General features: G+C 44.5%; 2 protein-coding genes across 6 annotated transcripts in view; both read left to right on the forward strand.

Moving 5' to 3' along the window:
* Positions 1-235: 235 nt before the first annotated feature.
* On the forward strand, positions 236-18,897 carry GDPD1 (glycerophosphodiester phosphodiesterase domain containing 1). 2 transcript variants are annotated; one of them, XM_062012241.1, is made up of 11 exons: positions 236-468; positions 4,602-4,644; positions 8,782-8,917; positions 9,561-9,606; positions 10,875-10,993; positions 11,619-11,708; positions 12,807-12,940; positions 13,584-13,643; positions 14,521-14,572; positions 15,139-15,297; positions 16,958-18,897. In XM_062012241.1, the coding sequence occupies exons 1-10, from the start codon at positions 333-335 to the stop codon at positions 15,259-15,261; spliced, it is 939 nt and encodes a 312-aa protein (XP_061868225.1). In that variant the 5' UTR covers positions 236-332; the 3' UTR covers positions 15,262-15,297; positions 16,958-18,897. The 2 variants fall into 2 exon arrangements, with proteins under 2 accessions (XP_061868225.1, XP_061868224.1); XM_062012240.1 differs by having other exon boundaries at positions 15,139-18,897.
* Positions 18,898-22,090: 3,193 nt separating this feature from the next.
* YPEL2 (yippee like 2) overlaps positions 22,091-22,683 on the forward strand; it is a 36,664-nt gene continuing 36,071 nt past the window's right edge. For 2 of the 4 annotated variants that reach the window (XM_062012474.1, XM_062012471.1), the window contains exon 1: positions 22,091-22,179. The gene's annotated coding sequence lies outside the window, so the exon portion shown is untranslated. Of the gene's footprint in view, positions 22,180-22,223; positions 22,680-22,683 lie in introns of those variants that run through there. The other 2 variants (XM_062012475.1, XM_062012472.1) reach the window with 1 other exon arrangement.

The raw sequence follows: 22,683 nt of genomic DNA on the forward strand, positions 1-22,683 counted from the left end.
CCCGCGCTACGAGCAGCGGGGAATGCGAGTACAATGGGCAATGGCTCACAGCGCTTGTTAGCTGCTGAAACGAAGCGCGGGGAGACGCGGGGCACGAGGCCGAAGTCCCCGCGCCGGGGCGGCTGAGATGCGGCGAGCGGAGCCCGCCGGGGCGGGAGGGCGCGGGTCCCGCCGCGCCTGCGCAGTGCCGCGGCTGGGGGCGGGGGGGCGGCTGCGCGGGCGCAGTGACGGCGGCTCCCGCAGCGCAGGCGCTTCGCCGCCAGCCGGCTGCGGGCCGGGCGAGGGCTGGGAGCCCGCGGGACGGGAGCGGGGGAGCCGGCGAGGGACGCAGGATGTCGGCCACGCTGTACCTGCTCTCCACGCTGGGCGGATACGTCCTCACCTCGGCGCTTCTCCTCAAGTGCCCGGGGCTGCTGCACCGGCCCAAGCGGCAGCGCTTCCGCTGCCGCCACATCTCCCACCGCGGCGGTGAGTGCGGGGTGCGGGCGGGGGCTGGCGGCCCACCGCGGCCCACCGCATCCCACCGCGGCCCACCGCGGCCCACCGCGGCCCGCGCCGCTCTCCTCAGGCGGGCGGAGGCTGCGGCACCCGCGGCCCCGGGCGCTGAGGGGCTTCCCGAGCCTCCCCCTGCTCCCTCAGGACGCGTCTCTCGGGCGCCTGGGCCGGGAGGGGCTGCTGCGCGATGCCCGTCGCTCGCAGCGGGCTCGCTTTAAACCTTCCTCCCGCAACCTAATTTTAGGTGCCACCTGCTGACCAGTGCTTGGTTTCAAAGCTGAATTAATCTCCGAACTCAAAACGCGTCGGCCAAAATCAGCTTGTTTGACGTGTTTTCCCTCTCAGATGCATCTAACGTTCCCTCCGGATGGTTCTGTGTTGTGGTATTTCTCTCCTTCATGAGACAGGCGGCTGACTCCTGCTTGGATCGGGTACAAAAGATCAATCTCCCTGCCTCGAGCTGCCTGTTTGCTTTGCTTTCTGGTTTCAGAAGAAATACAGTTTGCTGTGACTCTGTTCTTGCTCCCTTTGCTGTTGGAGACAGTTCGGTTTTATCAAACCAATACCCTTTCCAGAGTGTCGCCCCCTTTGTATTGTGCCGAGGGCTTTGGGGCTTGTGCCTTGTAGCCTGGTTGCTTCTATCTCTAATAGCTGAAAGATGTTTTTAAAGCATTTTCTACCTTTTCTAAAGCATTGGGAGAAAAGAATTACAGCAAGCTGTATTTTCCTGTTCTTTGAAGGTCAGTTGAGCGCTTTTCACTGCTGCCTCGTTCAGTGTGTGAAAGGAGCCAGTTTTGAGGGAAATGTTTTACCCAGAATTTCGTGGCAGAAATGTCAGATGCTGAGTTTAAGCAGTGTTCAGTGTTGTGTCTGAAAAACAGTTCATGGGGTGTTTTATGGCAGTTCTAGCCAGAAGCCCTTAACTACTGCTGCTGACTTGAATTACGACAAAAAGTGGATCTTATCTCATCGATTTTATTACTTGCATTTCTTCTGTTGCGTTTGTGTGACAGATTAAGTTACTTTGTAACTGCAGTTGTAAGTATTACATAAAATATGCTTTTGGGCTTGGAATATGTGTGTATTAGCTGCTTGCTGGTAGGTATGTAGATGTTTTCATTCATCAAACAAAGGTTCTCAGTTTTGACTGTTACCCTTTTGTTAGTTCACAAGCTATTGCTTTGTTGCAACTTGGTATCATCTCCTTAATCTTCTTTTGGTCTCACTTCTATGCAATGACCTCAGTTAAGATACACAGCCCTAAGCCTAGTACGCCCTTGTTGCACTAAGCCACGTTCCAACAACAGGAAAGCCTTGCTCAATGGGAGGATTATTCATCAGGTGCTCAAAGTCCACAGGCTTTGAATTGTCCTGCATCCCTATGCCCCCGGTGAAATACACCTTGGGTAGAAGTACAGCCCTTAACATCTCAGCAGCTTTTTGCTCATGGAGTACGATGAGCTCACCCTTTACTCTCTGTAGTGTTTGCCTTGTAACTTAAATTCCTGTGGGACTTCAGTTCTCATCAGGCTTTAGTCATTGTGTAGCCTTAGACGCAGTGTCACGTTTCCTATTGCATTACTCCTGTTTAACTTCGAGAATCAAGATAACACTGAACTTGTTTGTCTCTTTCCTCTCTGAGATGAGGCTTTGTATGTGAAGTTTCTTAATCCGTGGGTTGTGACTTTGCTTCTTTGTGCAAGAAGTTTCTTATCTCACTTTATAGCTCATCGATGGGAGCATCACTGAATTCATTCTTCACTTCCACATAGTTTTAAAATGGGTAATTTCTGAGATCAATAGTTAATATTCTGTGCCGAATATTGATGTGCCTGTCACTGCCAGCTGCATGGGCTGGACTGCAGGGTCTTTGAGACAAGACAGCATGATGATTCTTACCAAAAAATCACAGAGTAGTTGAGATTGGAAGGGACCTCTGGAAATCATCTCATCTGACCAGATCAGGGCAAGTAGGGCAGGTTGATCAGAACCTTGTCCAGTTAAGTTTTGAATACATCCAAGGATGGTGGCTCCACAACCTCTCCAGGCAACCTCTTCCAGAGTTTGTTTACTCTAGCAATAAAAATGGGTCTTGTCTTATATTTATGAACTGCGTTTCCTGTATTGCAGTTTGTTCCCGTTGCCCCTTGTCCTTTCCCTGGGCACCACTGAGAAGAGTTTGGCACAGTCTTTAATCCCTCCCATCCAGTACTCTTGTGGTGATGCTTTCAAGGTTAGAGCATGTCACCATAATGTTTGGTCATTTTGGCTCTAAGGATTCTGAAGTGTTCTGGGGAAGGTGATTTCTGCATGAGGAATGGACAATACACAATTCTGGAGGTCCATTTAAGTAAATGTCAGAAGTCCTTCAGTCAGCTCAGCCTTTTCATTTTTAAGGAGGAAAAGTGATTTAGGACATCAAATAACTTGCTTGTAGTTCCCTTTTCTGGGTATGGTTTGTGAAAGTCGTGTTGCTGGCTTACAATTCCTGTTTCAGCTGATCTCTCAACTATCTCATTTCCTCAAAACACTACAAGTCAGGCATTTTCTTACCAGCTGATTTATCTCACCATACCTCCCTCCCCAACATGGGACTTGTTAGATCAGTCGCTTAAAGCTTTGGGTTTGGAGATTTCTGCCTGGGAACATGAGCATACTGTTGTTTTCTTCACTGATTGAAGACTGACTGGAGTGTTTCTCATCTCTTACCATTCCAGATGTATGGGCCCTATTGTCATAGCTGATAAGTTATCTAAATCCTCCATTTTTATTGCAGTTAACTTTTAACTGATGGTCCGGGTCCTGTGCAGGACTTTGCTATCTGTTTATAAGCATGGTTTTATATATGTAAGTATACAGTGAGATTCTCTCTCTCTATGTATATAGATGTGTATAGTGTACAGTGGTCTCCTCTATCCCTCAGCCTATTCCTAGTTCTGTAATGAAATTGTGTCAAATACTGGTGAATGTCTGATCACAGAATCTGCTGTGGACTTACCCTATCAATCTACATTAAACGGTGCAGATTTTGTCATTGTCATTCCAGGTCAATTAAGTCTTTCATTTTGTGATCTTACCAATGGAAGGTAATCTGATAACAAGAAGTTTGAATTGCTGATTGCATTGGCATAGAATTGCATTGCTTTCATTGAGTAACACAGACTTAGGTATGCACTGGTGAGGCCTTGCTAATAGGCAAGGCCTTAATTGAAGCTTTTTTAATTGTTGTTTACAGAGTCATCACTGTCAAAAGGTGGTTAAAATTTGCATAGATATCCTCATCAATACCTGGAGCTTCCTGAAGCTGTTTTGTTTTTCCAGTATGTAGTGTTTTGTTTTTCCAGCCTGTTTTCTGAGGGAGGAAGAGGGCAGGACCTCTTCCAGTCCCTGACCAGGCTGATTTTCAGTGATCTTTATATAGAGAAGGGTGGCTTAAGAATTGCAGAGTTTGCTCCTGCCTGGGAGAAAATATAACTTGCTTATCCTTTCATTTCCTGACTGGGGCTGATGTGCATTTCATTCCTTGTGCATGAGACCTCCTTTTGCCAGCAGCATAAACCTTTATTGACTGATTAGTACAATTGCAGGCAGTATCCTTGCACTGAAAAGGGGTTGTCACCTCTTTGAGCATTAACTGGGTTATGTGTTTAGGGAATGGCAGCTTTTGAGGCTTGAGTGCTTTTGTTTTGTTTTACCACTAGTTAACTTTCCTCTTATTACTCCCCTGGCTAAGCCTGGAATAGACTTTGTGTGTGTGCTGCTGCTGTGCCTGTGGAGCAGGTTGTCATAGGCAAATACGGCACCTTTAGGGAAATACAAGACACCCCACCTCTGGTAAAATAAACACTATTATGTATATTCAAAGTGTTAGACAGACCCAAGATAACAGTATTTTGTGTTTTTTAAACTGTTTGACCTCTAGAAAGTCCTGTCTCTTGAGTCAAAGCAGCAACAGGGATTTCTGACTCTACCTTCAGACTCGTTCATCCAAATATTTCCTGAAAATAGAACAGTGTTTTAATTGACTGTTATTTTGATTTATTTCCACTGGCATTGAGGGGAGGAAAAGGATTTTGGACATCTCTTAGTTTTTGTTATTTTTCTAGGTGCTGGAGAGAACCTGGAAAACACGATGGCAGCCTTTCACCAGTGAGTACAAATGGAACCAGCAATGCCTAAATTAGTGATGCTTTCCATGTCTTTAGTGAGTGAAAGAATCAAGGAAGGTAGGGCTTCCATCAGTTGTTTAGGGTACAGCATCCTGTTCCTGAAAGTCATCTCTTTTGGGGATTGCTAAACATCACTCCAGTTTCAACAAGAAGGAGTTGGGATACCACAAACTGATTTCCACACAATAACATGACAGACTGAAAGAAAACTCCTGAGGCCTGATTCCTCCTGTGCTAGCTTACAAAACATGAAGCAATACTGCTTCCATGGTCAATGGTGATTACTTCTTATTAATCTGTTAATCACTGTAAAGCTGGTTTTTGTGATGAACATCACAGAGTGTTTTTTCTAGCTACAGTGAGGTTTCTCAAAAGGTCTTTTAGATCACAGCCTATAGCAATCTGCTCAGCAGCATATGAGGCTGGTTTTCAGAACACCTGAGTCTGGTGACTGCTGTTGTGGCTGTGAGCAGTTCTCTTGGGTGTTCCAGTTTTATGGTATTCGGTTCCCTCCTCTATGTAGAGGGTCAACAGTTTGTCTCCTAGAATTACTGTAACTGAAATCCTAATGTTAACTAACTGTTAATAGACCATCTGTAAAGCTATTAAAAATGTTTGCGGTGTGCTTTTCCCCTTCATACACATACTTCCTTGGCACAACATGTGAAACCCTCTTACCTAGGGGTTTGAAATGGGAGTTGGTGCTGGAAGACCTTTTAAGCCTCCAGCATTTCAACAGTGAATTCTAACAAGGTTCTCAAGGGCTTTTGGGAAAGAAGCATATCTAACACTCCATCTACCAGTAAGAAGTCACCAAATTCTGTAGGCTTCTCTTTGTTTTGGGGGTTTTTAATTTGCTTTGTGCTAAGTAGCCTCATCAGTTTGCACATTTCCTTGCAGGCTGAGGAGTGCCAGCATTCCCAACCAAACAGTGCTATTGAAAGCACTGCAGTATTTTCTATCTCCATGGAAGCTTAGCTTAGTTTTCTGTTCTCCTTCCTGCTGGCCTGCCTTATTTCAAGCTTGACACCACACTTTCTGGAAAGTGCTGCTTTTTTTTTAACCTCTTCTTAATTTTCATGTAGTACCATACTGGTTTTACATGTACAGGGCTCTTGCAAAGAAAGTTACACTGTAACCTATTTCTGTTTCACTGCCAGAAGTAAGCTACAGTGCTGAGAGTAACGACCACAGGAGTCAAATGATGCTTTGTGACAATACACATATTTGTCTTGTGATAATACAGACATTTGTCTGAGTTTCTTCTGACCATTTTGTTTATTTTACAACAATAATGTAACAAATGTATTGAGGACAATGTTTGAACTTATCAGTTATTTAGCTTGAGATTATCTTGGTTGAATAATAAAGGCATATTACTTCTGCAGAAAGCAGACTCGGAACAATTTCCTTGCATTAAGCAGTAGAAAGTCTCCTGGCTTCTGCTGGGAAAGGGTAAAGGCTTTGCCCTTTCCATCTACTCATTCCCATCTCCACTAGTAAGCCAACAAGAGGAACTGGGTGATCTGTGTGGTGAAAAATTCTGTGGGTTGTCTGCTGTGGCTGTGCTGAACTAATCAGTGTAATAATCAGATTTTGGATGAAGCCAGGGAAGATGTGCCTGCAGGAGCTGTTTCTGCAGGTGTGCACAAACAGGCATTGTTGATGCAGTTGAATCCAAAAGACAATGCTTGTCTGCAGCATTACACCTACCTCCTTGCTTTTATTGACAGTAACCTAAGTATTGACAAGCCAGGAGTTTTACTGATGCTATTTACACTTTAAGGGTGGTTGGAGAATAGTTAACACTGTTTTATGATAATGAAGACATTATTACAGGAACATAAAACCAAAGTGTATGGGGGAGGAGGCCTTACTGGTGATTTCAAGTTCTCTACTTGCTCAGCTTACAAATATTCTGGAAAGCAATGATAAGCTTTTTGTACCAGAGGCAGTGTGGTTTTGGTTTTGCAGTATAAAATACCTTATAGACTGGGGAGGGGAGGGCTGTAGTCATCTCCAGCTGTATTTAAATGCTTCTGTGGTGGCTTTAAATTTCAGAATAACTGTTCTTAATCCTAAAGAGACACCTGTAGTATCTTAAAGTAGTTGGGGATCTGACATAAAAGTTGTCATAAGGATTCAGTTACCAGTTTAATTGTCCCCAATACAGCCGTGTACTTCAGTGTTGTCTTTACAAGAAGTTGCTCAGTAAACTCTCCAGATATTTTCTCCTTGTATTTCCTTTTCTTTAATGAACATCCTTGGTTCAGAGAGAAGCTTTAAATGCTGTAGTTAAAGCAATACAAATATGTGGTCAACTCAGTATTTGTAAACTCTGTTCCTTGTGCTGCATTAGACTTGCCTAGTGGAATTTAGTTTCCAAGGTAAGGTTTCTCTTCTGGATTTCCTGGGTTGTTCTTTTGTTTGAAAACAGTTGGAGTTTAACACACACAAAGAGCTTTATCATCTTAATTTGCAAATGTGAGCCTGCTTCACAACTTGGGTTCTGGAGCAGTTTAGATCTGAATCTAACATACTCTTCTGGACCTGGAGAGCATCTGGAGTCTCCTCTGGAGCAATGTACATTTGCTGTGTTATTACAGAGCTGCAGAACAAACTGATACCCAGCTGAAAAAACTCAGCACTTTAAGGAAGCTTACTGCCCAGCAAGCTGCTAGGAAGAGCCTGGCAAATTCTCAAATCTGTTAACAAGGGAAGTTGTTGTTCTCCTTTTTCCATGCAGCATGAGGCCTGAATTTCTTAAACACTAACATTTCTAATACATTTTGCTGATTCAATGATATGTGGTACTAGATGGGGATGTCATCCACAAATGTGGCAAATCCCTTGCAGCACATTGGGAGATGCTTTTACTCAGGAGGACAAATGACACAGAACAGGCTGTGTGTCATCCATGTGTAATACAATTTTGTTCCTCTCCTAATTCTTAATTAGTAGCTCTGGAAAGCAACGAACAAATTAGTTTATATTTGACAACCTTCTTCTTGATCATTATCCCAGCTTGACCAGAAACTGTGTTAAACACTTCCAGGAGTATGGTCTCACTTTTTGTTGTTTTATTACTGCAGATGTGTATGTTTATGACATCTCTGCACATGAGCAGTCAGTACAGCTCTTAAGGAAAAGGCTGTTGCTAAAGTTGCAGGGCTTTGAGTCCCATAGAGACTGTACTCACAGACATTACATTTGGTCATGGGTGGATGAAAAGAACAGCCCAGTGATTCAAGGGAAGTGTCAGACTTTGGACATAGATCCTCATCTGTCTGCTCAAACCACACCTTATGAGATTTGCTTTCATGAGTGATACACTTCTCACTGGAGTAGAGTTTTTTCTGTTTGAGTGTGGGCTTTCTGGTACTTATTTTTCATTTCACTACTTCCTGCTTTTTTGCTTCCCCTCCTATGAGCTAAACACCTACAGAGTGGTTTTGGGATTGGATTACGACTTCTCAAAGTGGTGGCCTGGAACAGGAATAGCTGTTTTTCTTTGAGAAGTGTGACTGGCTGTTTTAGTGGTTTATTTAATTAAACATTTTCATTAAAATAGTAATAATTTATTTAAAATGTAGCCTTGCCAGCCAAAAAGTCCCAAAGCCTGAAAGCCCCATTGCTAATTTTCTCATCTATCCATTCCTGCTTAGCTTAAGTAAGAAAAGGCTAGCACATCCTTGTCATTTGTTGTATATGCTTGCTGCAGAATTGATTGCTTTTTAAGAAGAGCCTGTGATAAATGTGCTGATATTAATAAACATTGCCCTCAAAATTCTGACACAACACTTGAGAAGTAGGTTTCTCAATCCTGAGGTGGTAGGCTGCAGTTGGCAGGATTGCTGCTTGATTTCTGTGGAAGATGGGACCAAGGCTCCTGAGTTCAAATCCCATCTCTGATTCACAATGTGGTGTTTGTTCCTGCATCAGCTTGCCCACCACAGCACTTATGTACTTCTTGCTTTGCAGCAAGATTGTGAGGGTTCATTGCACCATAAAGCACCTAAAGTGAGTCCAGTGGGATTAGTTGAATGACATGTGTGTGTTAGGTTTGTACCTGTACAAAATACACGTGTGGTTCAAGGCAAGACTTCTGTGCTTCCAGTGCAGTTAATATAGGAACAGACATGTTGGAGTTGGATTGTCACCTGACCAAAGATGAGCAAGTGGTTGTGTCCCATGATGAGAACCTGAAGAGATCAACAGGAGTTGATGTCAACATATCTGACCTCAAGTACTCTGTAAGTTGAAGAATATTAGTACTGGATGGTGATTAGGAGTGTGTTTGTGGAGTGGCTGGGGTGGGCAGGAAGGGTTGTGTGCATGTGTGTCAGATATCCAGAATCTAAGGGGAGGATTCCTCGTGTCTGGCTTTAAAAGAAGTTAACTAAGGCTCCTTGTGTAAAACTTTCCCGTTTACAGAGAGTGGATGTAGGCTGAATTTCTAGCTTTCTGGAGGTGGGGTTGTTTTGCCATAGCAATGACAAAAGAAGCTTAGTCAACAAACTCTTTCTTACATGAGCATCTTTTGAATGGGAAAGCCAGCAGATGAATCCCACCTGCACTGACAGGTTTAAGAGCCTGTTTTACAGAACTGTTTTTCCACTTGGTTCCTAAGTGGAGTTCTCAATTTTCAGGTGTGCATCTGGAAACCTTTTGCTGTATTTAGCTACAGGTAACACCAGTCTAAGAGTGTTGAGTAGTTTGAATAAGAATCAATGCAGTGCTTCTAAATCATTTTGAGGCAAGAAGATCTAGAAAAAAAAACCCCTGATTTTTGTCTTTAAAGATAACATGCAGGGTTTATGAATTATAGGGGATTTTGAGAAGTCATGGTTATATCCCTGCCTTTGAATTAGTGTTCCATTTCCCTTTCCTTTTAAGGAACTTCCACCATATCTCTGCAAGTTGGATGTTACATTTCAGAAAGGTAGGTTTTGTGTCTCTTGCTGTTTGAATTTGCAGTAATGGTAACTAACTTTCCATTATTGTACTGTGACAAATTCCTTATTTCAGCAAAGGAAGTAGAAAAGTGAATTTGCTTCTGTCAGTATCTTGATACAAGAGGTCTTCAAAGGCAAATATAATCCTAGCTTTAGAAAACCATTTCTTTTGGTACCAGTTGGCAGCAGCTAAGTTCAAGATGTAAGAAAAACTTTTTCTGAGTAAACATTTCAATTTTTTGTGTGTCTACTTCTTACAACTGCTTTTCAGTTCCCTTGTGAGCTCTTCAGAGGGTGCTGACAGAAAGTTTGTTGTTCCAAAAGGTTAAGAGAAGGCAGAAGTTTCTTTACAACTCAGATGTTGTTATGCTGGTGCTTTCTGGACTTGAAGTACTACAAGATGTCAGCTAATATAGACATTTTTAAAAGGGTGAATGAAAAGAGTAGTACTTATTGTATGTGTGTCTTCAGGTTGAGTTACCAGTATTGCTGCAAAAGAAAAAGACTACCCTGTTTTCCTGTGAAAACTCTGAGTCATGCAACTGTAATTTGAATCAAGCATACAGGCTAAAACTGACAGCACTTCTGTCTAGAAAAGGCTACTGGAGATGACATCAAGTGTTTTCTTGAGGTGCTTTGTGACTATCTTGTGTAGCCTTTGCACATGGGAGTTGCCCAGGAAGCAACTGCTGTGTTCAACTCTTCTGTTCAAAATTGCCAAATACTTAAGATGCACCAAGGTGAGTTCCATGGCACGTTGTTTTCACTCTTAGATATTTTGTTTCTGTGCAGTAATACAAAGAAATGGCAAGAGCCTTCAGTTAATTCCTTAAATCACCATCAGTTTCAGACAATAACATTTGGGAGGTTAGCCTTCTCTTCCCTTTACTTCTTATGCTTATCCAGTAAATTTACCTAGGAGGGAAAGTTTTCTTGTCTACTCCCATTTATTCTTCATCTCATTGCATTTTAGTAACTGATCCCATGTTTGCTGGTTTTGGATTTTAATGCTGCTTGCACTCCTCCTGATGCTAACTACTGCCTGAATGTCGTGGAGTTAAAACATAAATGGGCAAGATGCTGAGGGAATCTTCATTACAGGATGAGCTTGTCATAATGAATTGCATGGGTGAAAAGTATCGTTCTACAAACTATACTTTTTACAGTTTTAAGATAAAAAGTGCTCTGCCATCTCAGCTCTTACCTACAGTACATTAAAATGACTGCAGCACTGACAGCTTTCTTGCTTCCCCAGAATGTCACTGTGAGGGAAAAGATAACCGAATCCCGCTCCTGAAAGAGGTGTTTGAGGCATTTCCACAGACTCCTGTCAACATTGACATCAAAATGAACAACAATGTGTTGATCAAAAAGGTATGTGACAACCTACACTCAGCTGAGACCCAATGTCATGGGGTGATGTTGAAATTCCAAAAGGAAAGTTTCTTGATAGCAGTCTGTGATGCTACATTCTGTGTTCTTGCACTGCTTCATCCTTCACATGTTGGATCTTGCTCTATGTATGAGGTAGTATAGAAGACAAGGAAGGGATCTTGTGCAAGATATTTCTCTTTACTGACCCTTTTGTCTTGGCATGACAGTGATGATGTGCTGCTAGAGACATGGCTTTTTGCGTATCACGGGTCTTATGGACTGTTGACTGTCAAAGTAGCATTAAAACATGATGTCAATGTAAAGATAAGCATTCATCAGAGAAGAGGGAATCTGCTTTCATTCAGATGCTATTTTGCTATATAGTTTCCTTAAATTCTCTTGGGGTTTTTGGCAGGTATATTGATCTTCCCTTTCACGTGCTGACCTGACCACCTGTTTCCTTCCAGTCCAAGCACGATCATCATAAGAGGAAAGAGTATAGAAGCACTGTCTTTTCTGTAATGACTTCTGTAGCTGAAAAGTAGCAGGTGGAGTTCCAGCTAGAGAGTGCTGCATGTCATTTTTCACTGAAGTCATGTTAGGGTTCTGCTTTTTGACATTGCAGGTTTCAGAGCTGGTGAGTCAGTACAAGCGAGAGCACTTGACGGTGTGGGGGAACGTCAGTTACGAGGTTGTATCAAAGTGTCTTAAGGAGGTAAGAATGGGTCCAGCTAAGTTTTGTTCTTGCCTGCTTGTTACTGTGTTGAGACAAAGTGTTCAGAGGAGCACCCTGTAATCCAGATATAGCCAGCTATGCCAGGATTTCAGATGAGAATTTTGCACTTAGGTTGTATTCTGCCCACTACAGTGGTACAGTACATCAAGGGCAGTTAACAGCTGTATACTCTGCAATGAAACACTTGAGGAATTAAGCTCAATCATATTTTATTACTCTGTAAAATATAAGGGGAGAGTCTCAAGCAGCTTCTGACAGGAGCCATCCATACAGCCCCTTCCCAGAAAAGGCTGTGATGTCAAACCGTGACAGCCAGGATCTCTTGGAGCCTCTTTTGCACATCACTCATCTAGTACAGAAACAATTCCTCTAAGGATTGCTTATGGGTATTTCTTTCCATGACAGTAACAGATGAAGTCACTAGTTGATACAGTGTTATACTGGTATAAAGCTCTTACAGCTGGAGATTCTGTTCCTGTTTCACACTGAGAAGTTGCACACGATTATTAACTTTGCACACATTAAGATTGTGCTCAGTCTGAGGGAGTCACATACCTGCCTGGAACTGATCTAGTTGAGAGTACAGGCATTGTTCTGATTAATCTGTGCAGGACAACACACCCTTTCCCACTTGAACCAGCAGTTATGTTTGTTCATTTTCATAACATCAGGGCCCAAATGTTTTGATTCATAAACCAACATATTTGAAAACATGTTGTGAAGCAAGTTGATGTGATACCAAACTGGAATGAGTCCTGGGCTAAAGCACAGCTTGTTCTATGTGGTAAAAATAGGCTAAGACAAAATACTCTATGGTGCCATGCAGTCTGGGAAGATGATGATGGCAGGTAACAAAAGCAGTGAAGCTTTACCTTTTCAGGTCCTAATGCCCCTTCATGTTGTGTAAAACCTCTGTCTGTATTACAAGATACCAGAAAGAGTAATTAAAATTCATATCCTAATCAGCTGGCAGCCTAATCTTGATGTGCAGGTGCTAAACTTTAAATGTGTGTTGATGAGTAAATTTAATTGCAACTACCAAGATCATGTAGGGTCTTTCTTTCCTGGTTCCTGCAGAATGCTGACATTCCCATCATCTTCTGCGTGCAGCGTGTCCTCCTGCTTCTTGGCCTGTTCTACACTGGTCTGCTGCCATTCATTCCTTTCAAGGAAGAGTTCTTGGAAATTCCCATGCCTTCAATCATCCTCAAGTGAGTTAGAGTCCATCTGTGGGTGCTGCACAGAAATGATAGTAAACAAGTGAATGATAGTGCCAGCTTGAGCATCGGTTTTGTTGGTGTCCTTGTTTTAAGTGCCTTTCCTTTTCTCCTAAGAGAAAGCTATGCAAATCTTATCCTCTGTGTTTAACCTGCCTCTATCCCACTCTGAGTTACTCAGTTGTTAGTGTAGGGTGCCTGTTTATATCAATGTTTCCTGTTTACTCCTGTAAATACCGCCTTCATGCAGCTGCCTGTGCAGCACAGCCTGTGCTGATGCTCTCTAGATAGTAACGTGTAGCAGTGCTGTACAAATAACTAATAACTTCTCTCCCTCTCTCTTGAGAACAAATTAGTCTGCATAAGGCCAAGAGGCAAGTCAGTAATAGTGTGGATATGGGATTTCAGACTTTATTTCTCATGCTTCACTCAGAATGCTGAATGGCCATCTCTGCTGCTTCTCTTCAATGCAGCACGTTCCTCTTATGTAACCCAATTCTGAGTCAGTGTCTTAGTGAAATTACTGCTCTAATTTGAGAAGCTGCAAGATTGCTTCTTCATGTTTCTTTTGCAAGAACATGTCAAATAATATTTTAAACTGTGCTCTGGTAACTTTTTAATTCCTCTTCCTGAACAGGCTGAAAGAACCAGAGAAGATGACAAGAAGCCAGAAATTCATTATCTGGCTAGCTGACACGTAAGATTTTCATCTGATGAAGTTGCTGTTTGTATTTTGCCTATATGTTAACAAGTTGCCTCAAGCAGCCCAGGCTAGCTATTGCTGTGACTACTTGTTGTGTGTGTTGGGGTGTTTTTGTCAGTTACCTGTAGCTTTTTGTCAGAGCAGCATAAATCCTATTCCAGTCTTAAGTAGGTGTTCCTGTATGTCTTTATTTTCCATACACTGAAACATACTGAAGTACAGTAACAGTGAGCATTATTCCAATTTAGTCTACTTGCTTTCTGTCATTGTGTTCAGCTAATTAGCATGCAAGTAGATTCAGAATGCAGCTTTTATGTTTCATGGGATTATGACTGTTTCATAATGTCATCAGAGGAGACACTGCCTGACTTGCATGGAACACTTTGCAGTTTAAGAATATCTGTGCTTCAGAGGACATGTAGTCATATGCTTTCAGAGTTTGAGTGTGATTGCAATAAGTGCCTTCTGGCTCTTGCTTCTGTGTCTGACATTTGTTAGTTGGATTTTTTTGAGTGACCAGTAGAGTTTTCATGTCTCCTGGTGTGAAGATAAAATCTCTTCTGAAAGCAAAGGGGTTGATTCATTGAGCAGGGTACAGGGTATGAGTAGAAAGGAGGAGGAGTCTGCTGGCTTTGATCTGCAGAAGAGTTGATACCCAGAAATGTGCAGTAGCAATGGGTATTTGTGTCTCTGTTAACCAGTCTTGGGTTGCTTGAACTAGAAGGGTTCTATAATTAGGTTTCTAATCACTTCCTTTTGGAAACTATTGAATCTAAATGCTCCTCCATGGAAAATGTATTGCAGAACATCAGCAGACATTGAAAGCTTTGTATATCCTTCAGGTTATTAAATACTGTTCTCCTTTCTGCAGGCTGCTCATGAGGAAAGCACTTTTCGACCACCTCACTGCTCGGGGCATCCAGGTACAGTGTGGCAAAGCTAAAGGAAATGTGCTTTTAACCTTGTGAGAATTTGATCCAGACAGATACAGCCTTAAGGGGTTTGTGTTCTCCCCAACGTGTCCTGTTGTGTTGCTAGGATTCTAAGTTGCTTTTTGGTTCCTGAGCAATAGCTTGTGCTGTTACATTTGCAACTGTGCAGTTGCAAAAGAGGAATTGTATGCTTGGAAAAATGTTAAATCTCTTGAAGTTTGGGTTTTTTTTAGTTCCCCACTTCAAACTTAGGCCTCAAAATGAGTTCAGCTGCTTACATGTTTGGGCCTTTTCACAACATGATATTTTGACTTTTGCAAATATCTGAAGTAACAGGCAATAAAATGGAACTGGTCTCACCTCTAGAAAATGTGCCCTTTAGGGAGAGCAAGGGGAAAGAAGTTGGATATATTTGTGTGCTTGTCTTTGGCATCACAGTGTAATCACTTATCACTTCAAATACGTGTGTCATCATCTCTCATATGAAACAATTTGGGTCAAAAATCACTTTTTTAGCTATTTCCTGTAACAGTTTGTCTCTTTATCCCATGGTGCAGGTGTATATTTGGGTGCTGAATGAAGAACAAGAATACAAGAGGGCATTTGATCTGGGAGCAACTGGAGTCATGACAGACTATCCAACAAAACTTAAGGAGTTTTTACACAATTACCCAGCATAAAGGAAGAAGAGCAAGGAAGATCTTGCAGAATAGATTGTGAGCCAAGGATTTTCTTCATTTAAAAAAAATGGGCAGTATACACAGATCACTTGGAAAGATGTAATTGGATGATCTATTACCTTGTTGTCAAGTTGATGCCTAATGTGAAGGTTGACTATTTATTTTAAAGCTCTCATTTTATAGTTTCTATTTGTAAATAGCTCACTTAGCAGTGGTACACTTCACATAGTGCTGACTAGGAAGAGAGTTGCTGGATAGGATACCTGTAGATAATTAGTGTTATTTTACCTGTCACAAGTGTTCCTAAGCAGATGTCAAGACATGTCAGTTATTCCAGTTATATTCTAGTGGGCAGAAAACTACAGAGTTTCTGAAAGTGTAGCCTGTGTGTATGCATATCCTGTACTGCTTTTAGTTTAGGTAACTTGTAGGGCAAAAAAACAATGCACATAAGAAATAGAAGCAGAATCTGTGGCTGGCCAGATAGTTTATCTGGGAAAGTGTAGTCAGTAAAGGTGGTCACTTTTCTACCAAAATTAACTCACTTGGTCAGTATAGGTTTACTCTTAACAAGAGTAAATAGATTATTCTTAACAAGGATGTTGAGCTTGAGTTGCAGCTCTGTTTAGACCCTTTCCAGTGTGATGATAATGCTGTGACTTACTGGTCAAAGTCTACATCCAATATTTCAGCCTGGTTCTGGATTTGACAATGAATTCCAATGCAAGGGTCTAGGTTTGCCCCTGGTTCTGACCTGCCCATCAGGCAGCCTACAGGTGAGCTTTACAGAAAGGAAAGTTGCACTTATTATAGATTACACTTACTTGCAAATAGCTTTTTCACAAAGGAAGCCAGTGTTTTAGAAGTTATTTGCACATACATAGTTGTAACATCTATTGTCTTGGTGAATGGTAAGTTGCTCTAGGGTGAGGGACCAGAGAGGATGTGAGTTTGGTCAGGAGTTTCAGGAACAAGTCACAACGTTCTTGTGAAATGAATTCACCCAAAGCAGATTTATGTGCATACTTATAGAAGGAGCAAGTGTTGATCTAAGATGTGTGTAAATTTTCATCTTTTCTCTCCACAGCAGCACACTCAATATTCATTAAGCTTACATGCATGGACATGGAAGTAACTTTACTGGCAAAAGCCAGGAAACACCAAGTGTTTAGGTAGGGGTTAGATAGGAAGGTATTTCTGGAAGCTTACATGCTGTTCTCTCACTGTGAACAGGTGTTAGACGTGTGTCAAACAGATTTGAGCCTACAATGCCTGTGTGCTTTGGTGTTGTCATGTTAGCAGTAGGGGTTTTCAGCAGGAGTTTGATCACTGCAGCTGAAATGTACACAGTGACATGTATAAAGCTCTGTCAGCTAATCAGCAGATACTGCTGGCACAAAGCTGTTATTTAGTGATAGTGTCTACTTCTTTAATGACCTTCCTGTGAAAATCATGTATCTTAAATATAGTAGCCAGATGCAAGAGTGTATTTACTGCAAGGAATACTCACTTTTACAAAAACTTTTGAAGTAATTGTTTTCCCTTGCTAGCTCAGGTTTGGAAGGGCTCTTGTGTCACTTCACTGGCTGCTGTGTCATACTTGGTGGAGCATCTTTGCTGTTTCAAGATATCTGTCAGTAACCTGTTGGTGATAGAATGTCAACTCCTATTTGGATGGGTAATACTTGTTTTGTAGCTCCTTCTGAGGAATATTTCTACATGGATGAAGTGGAAGAAATTATTACATTTACAGTTTAAGTGACCCAAAGAAGCAAGGCTCTGCTTCATACCCTGCCCTTCAGCATCGACACCCACAAGCAAGGTCTGCAAGGGGAAACTTCACCAACAGCTTGATCAACAGGCAGTGGACACTGCAAAAAGAAATGACCTCTGGCCTCCACAGTTCAAGAGAGACAGAGAACTCTGGAGAGTGCCCAGTGGAGGGCTACAAAGATGATGAGGGGACTGGAACATCTTGTTCATGAGGAACGGCTGTGGGACCTGAGGTTGTTAAGCCTGGAGAAGACTGAGGAGGGATCTTACCAATGCTGATAAATACCTAAAGGGCAGACATCAAGAGACTGGAACCGGTCTTTTTTTTTTTGTAGTGTCCATTGACAGGACAAGGGGTAATGGACATGAGCTGGAACACAGAAAGTTCCACTGGAACATGAGGAAAATACTCCTTTGGTGCTGAGGTGAGGGAGCCCTGGCCCAGGCTGCCCAGGGAGGGTGTGGAGGCTCCTTCCCAGGAGGCTTCCAAACCCCCCTGGACACGTTCCTGTGCCCCCTGATTGAGGGGAACCTGCTGTAGCAGGGGGTTGGGCTGGATGAGCTCTGCAGAGCCCTTCTAACCCTCACCATTCTGGGATTCTGGATTCTATGTGATGATGGTGGCAAATGAGTTAATGATGTCTTTATAAATATCCTGGTTAAGATGGCTATAGATGCAGTTTCCTCTTAATTTCATCAGGTGTATTGCACCATGAATGGAGGAGAGGGAAATGTATCTTCCTAACTGTTCAGAGCAAAAAGAATGAAGTTATTTATTATGTGCTAACCTTGTTTCTCTTTCAGACCAGTTATGTCTGGTCAGATAACTGCTAATAATTAGTCCAGTCATAGTTCTGTCTGCTTTCTAGTGGTCGCAGAATAGTTCTAGAACGTGCTCCATATGCAGCTCAGTAGACAAATGAAAACCTCCCTCCCTTTTTATCATTGGATAGCCAGTATGTAGCTTGAGAGACAGGTGATGACTTGCTTTCTCTCTCAGGTTTCCCTCATTACTGCATAATTAAGCTGTTTTGCTTTATTCTGCATTGAATGACAAAACACAGTCATTGAAATGACCAACTTTAATTTCATCTTAATCTTTCTTCTTGTCTTTCTCTCTAGCAGTGCTGTTGGCAACTTCTGCCTTCAAAGATGCTCAACAGCTTTTTTTTTCAACCACTAGTCTTCCTACACCTGATGTAGCTTTTGACAGTGCTGTTTGTTTATACATGACCTCTCTTTGATAAGCTGACTACTTAATATGTGAAATTGGAATGAGTCAAGTCACATGGGAGGGAAGGGCTTGAGTGCCAGAAAAGCTGATCAATTTATTCAGTCTCTCGTTTGGGCTTTAGTACAAGAACTTGATCTCTTGAGACAGATGATGTTGCATGGATGAGGCAATGAATGCACGGGGCTTAGGCCATGATAACTGTTTGTAACAAAATAACACAGACTTGGGGTAACTGTAGAACGTTTGTTCTATCAAGTCATTGTTTTGAATATTGCAGAGCTTGCTGGGTGATTATTTTTTCTGTTTTGTTTTTAACTACTTGTACAGAGAAGCATTTGTTGAAGTTGCACAGCTGTCCAGGCGGATGTTCAGTTAATCTCTCTCGCCAAGGAGAGATCCTCTTCAGGTACTTTGAACTCTAAATATTGTTTTAACACTTACTGTGTTCTCAAAAACGCAGAATATGTTCTGTATGAAAGGTGATGCATGTATTTCATGCACTTCTGCTTTGCAGAAAGTCTTGTGGACCTCTCTAGCTCCAACTCCATCAAGTGGTGTATCTTTTCTTGTAAAGAAAGACTGATGCTTTTAAAATGTGACACATTAAAACATCTTTGCTCATAAAAGATCTAAACCAAAGTACTTATTAATTGTGACTTCTTTGCCTGAAAGTGTAATTCCTGGGGTTAAGCCAGGGTGTGTTTACAGTGCAGTATACACCGAGCTTTGGATGGTGGTCTTTTTATGTGGATAGGGAAAAGAAGGGAGGTAGCTCATAAACTCTGGCAAGGGCATTGGTTTTCTCATACAGTAACCGTAGTATCTGCAACTCCACGCAGGGAAGGCAGCCTGCAGAGGGCTTCAGGGCGGATTGGCCGGAGGTGCGGGTGGTGCCGGCGCTTCCCCCGCCCGCCGCAGGAGGGCGCTGCGGCCCCGCCGATGCTCCGCGGCTCCGTCCCCCCGCACCCGGCGCTTCCCGGCGCTCGGAGGCGGGCGATGGGGATGCAGCGGCGATGGGGATGCAGCGGCGATGGGGATGCAGCGGCGATGGGGATGCAGCGGCGATGGGGATGCAGCGGCGATGGGGATGCAGCGGCGATGGGGATGCAGCGGCGATGGGGATGCAGCGGCGATGGGGATGCAGCGGCGATGGGGATGCAGCGGTGCAGGGCTCCATCGTGCTCGTTCCTTTGTCGCGGTGCTGGGGTTGGTGAAGCTGGAGAGGGGATTGACGGGTGGTCTGGTTGCTCACTGTGAGATGCAGAGTATTGCTGGGGGAGTGATCAGCACACTGCACAGTGAAGTTTTACACCTTCACCTTCAGATATCTTTGTGGTTTTAGGAGACAGGATAAAGCACCAGGGAACACTTGCTGATGTGTTTTTGGACCTAACAAGTGAGAGAAAAAACCCTACCACTATTAATAGGTGAAAGCATCTTTCTTTGGTCTGACGTATGTGAAGATGTTTGCTGATGTCTCTGAAAGTCTGAAGTATCCCCACTTCACAAATAAAGAAGTGAAGGCAATATTAGGCAAGGTATCTTGATCTCAAGGCTAGTAACACCAGCTGCAAATAAACTCTGGGAATGATAAGAAACTGAGATTTGGTCAGATTTAAAGTACTGTTTAATGCCAACACAGCACTAAAAATGTTGAGGCAACAACTCAGTAAGTGATCTGATACCTTCTGCCCTCTCAGTATTGCTGTGGCAACAGTTAGCCCCAGACAGTGATGCTTTGTTAATTAGGCTTTTCTAGACTAAATGATAAGAAAAACTGAAGTGAGGTCAGGCACTGAGCAGGGAAGCACTAGGTGTGCTGTTCAGGCTCCAAAATGTGGATAGTTGCAAACAGGGAAACAAAAAATCCTGCTTAGCTGTTCAGTTGAAAGCAAAGTTGTCAAGTAGGTTACATCCAAGCTTTACATCCTTTTAAAAATGACTAGATCACCCCAAAGCTCAGCCCAGTGAAAGCAGCCATGCTGCTGGTGAAGATGAACTTGTAAAGTTTGCAACCAAGCTCTGTAACACAGAATCAAGTGTGAAAACGTGACTTGAAGCTTCAATGAGAAAGTAACTAAGACCTAACTGGCATTTGGTTTTACAGAAGCTAGTGAAATGTTGCTGATGAGGCACTGTTACCTCTGAAAAGCTTTCAGGTTTCATAAGTCCTGGGGATCAGTTGGAATGAGAAGTTCTGTTGTTCTCATGGTCTTCAGTTTTCTCAAGACTTCACAGCTGTGTGCACCTCTGGATTTCCATGCTGATGCTGAACTTAGGTCAGTGTAATTCCAATTAACCACTATCCTAAAGCAAGCTTATTACTACAGGGAGCTTGGTGTATGTGAGGAATCTCAGTGTTCTTGTAAATAATCATGTCTTTTTATTAGCAAGCTGAAAAATTGTACTGCACAACTCACTTTTGGGTGGGCAAAAGAAATTCTGCTGTTATGCTGCAGCTTCTTGATGTGTAACTCCATTTTGCTGATGATTTCAGTGCTGGGTACTTGTGGTTACTTTTCAGAAGTCTGGGTGATTTCAGGTTCAGGCAAATTTTTTTCACCACTTCCTGCACATAACCCAGTCTAGATCACTTAGAGACAGCTTTGTTTTGTGCTGGTGAGGGCCTAAAAAACCCATCTGTGAGCTTCTGCTGTGGGGCTTGAAGAGGAAGGAGGTTATCTAAGAAAGAAGAAGCTTAAAATAAGCCTTCAGAGTAGGCTCCTGTTGTTCTTGTAGCCATTTAAAGATAACACAGCAATTTCCTTCTGCATTTGAGTGTGTTTAGCAGCTTGTAACTACCAGAGGGCTTGAATCCTCCTTAGTAGCACATTAAATTGTATGTGGTAGTACCAGTAGCTTATGGTGTTATTAGCCTCAGGATGAATCCTTGTGCCCAGCACTCACAGGGGTAGGCTATGTCTGTGCTGTCCTGAGCTGAAACCAGAAATGTGCAGTGAGTAGCCCCTGACTTATCCTGTTGGAGCCACCTGCTCTTTGTCTCTGTTACAGCTCCTTGGAGGTGATGCATGTAAGTTTGCCCTGGTGCTTTTTTGGGCCTGGTGCTGATGGCTCTTCAGGTGCAAGATGGCCGTGGTCACCGTGGAAAAAAAGATCAGGTTAAGGCTTAAGAGGAGAAATCAATCCTGTCTTCCTTTGCAATTAGCCCTCATGCTAATTACAACCCTATGGCACGTTTAAGCACCCAAGCCAGGTCCTCGCCCTTACTGTTGCTATGGGTGCTGCTTGTGCACGGATGAGGACTTGTAATTAAAGCCCTTCTGAGGAAAACCCAAGTGCAGCCCCTGGGGCGTTTGAGGGGGGAGATAACCAGAGCTGGTTCCTTATCACGCTTTTGCCCCCCAGGCTGTGGGCAGCCATTCCCTAGGGCCCCGGGGCAGCGCTGGTGCAGTGCCCCGTGCCCCGTGTGTTCGCTGCGGCTGCCTGTGCAGAGCCTCCCTGTGCCGTGTCCGGGGCGCGGCGCCTTTAAGCGGCGGCGCATCTGTTTGTTGTTCGCCCCCCCGCGCTCCACGCGGCAGCGCCAGCGCCGCTCCCATTGGCTGCCGCCGGCGCAGCTGCTGCCCATTGGCTGCCGCCGGCCCAGCTGCTGCCCGCGGTGGGGGGGGCACGGTGCGCGCCGCGGGGGCGGGAGCGCCCCTGCCGGCCTCGCCTTCTGATTGGGCTACTGAAAAAATGGGCTGCGGCCGGGCGTAGCCAATGAGCGGGGTGTTGCTATGTGGCGGCGGGCGGCGATTGGCGGGCGGCGGTGCCGCTCGCGGCGGCGGGCCGGCGGAGGCGCCTATAAGGGGCGGGCCGTGGCGGAGGGGAGGCGCTGCGGGCTGGCTGCTGCGCGTCGGCCGCCGCGCTCCGTCTGCGCTGGGGACGCGCTCGAGGCGGCCGCGCCGCGGCGAGTGAGTGCGGCGGGGGGCGAGGGCCGGGCGGCGGCGGGCGGGGAGGGGGCGGCGGGGTCGAGGCGAGGCCGCCGCGCGGAGCTGCGCCACCACCGCGTCCGTGTCCCTCCCCCTCCGCTCCCTCCCCCCCCGGGTCGGGTGTCTGCGCGTGTCCCCCTGCGCTGGGGCAGCGGCGGCGGCCGCGCGGGACGGGGGGACGCTTCCCTCCGGCCGCCGGTCCCGGCGGTGAGGCGGTCTCTCGTCACGGGAGAGGGCCGGGGGCCTGCGGCGGCCCCGGGGCCGGCAGCGGCTGAACGGGGCTCTGCGAGCGGCGGCCTTTGTCTGCGGGGCCGGGCGAGGGGCTGGAGGCGGGGAAGGCAACAGGTCCGAGCCCGGGAGAGTGTCCAAGGGGCAGCGCGCTGGCGAGGCCGGAGGGATTTACTTTTCCTCGGTCGCTTCCAGCCAGGGAGATCAACAGGAGAGACCTGCGGGCCCGGGGCAGGGGCTGGCGGCGGTGCCAGGTAA

This window comes from Colius striatus, chromosome 20 (assembly GCF_028858725.1).
Source record: "Colius striatus isolate bColStr4 chromosome 20, bColStr4.1.hap1, whole genome shotgun sequence".
Taxonomy (NCBI): domain Eukaryota; kingdom Metazoa; phylum Chordata; class Aves; order Coliiformes; family Coliidae; genus Colius; species Colius striatus.

Coding starts and splice junctions, on each gene's coding strand:
- GDPD1 (XM_062012240.1), top strand. CDS start 333: ATGTCGGCCACGCTGTACCTGCTCTCCACGCTGGGCGGATACGTCCTC. Junction 469..4,601: donor CCACATCTCCCACCGCGGCG/GTGAGTGCGGGG, acceptor TTATTTTTCTAG/GTGCTGGAGAGAACCTGGAA. Junction 12,941..13,583: donor ATGCCTTCAATCATCCTCAA/GTGAGTTAGAGT, acceptor CTTCCTGAACAG/GCTGAAAGAACCAGAGAAGA.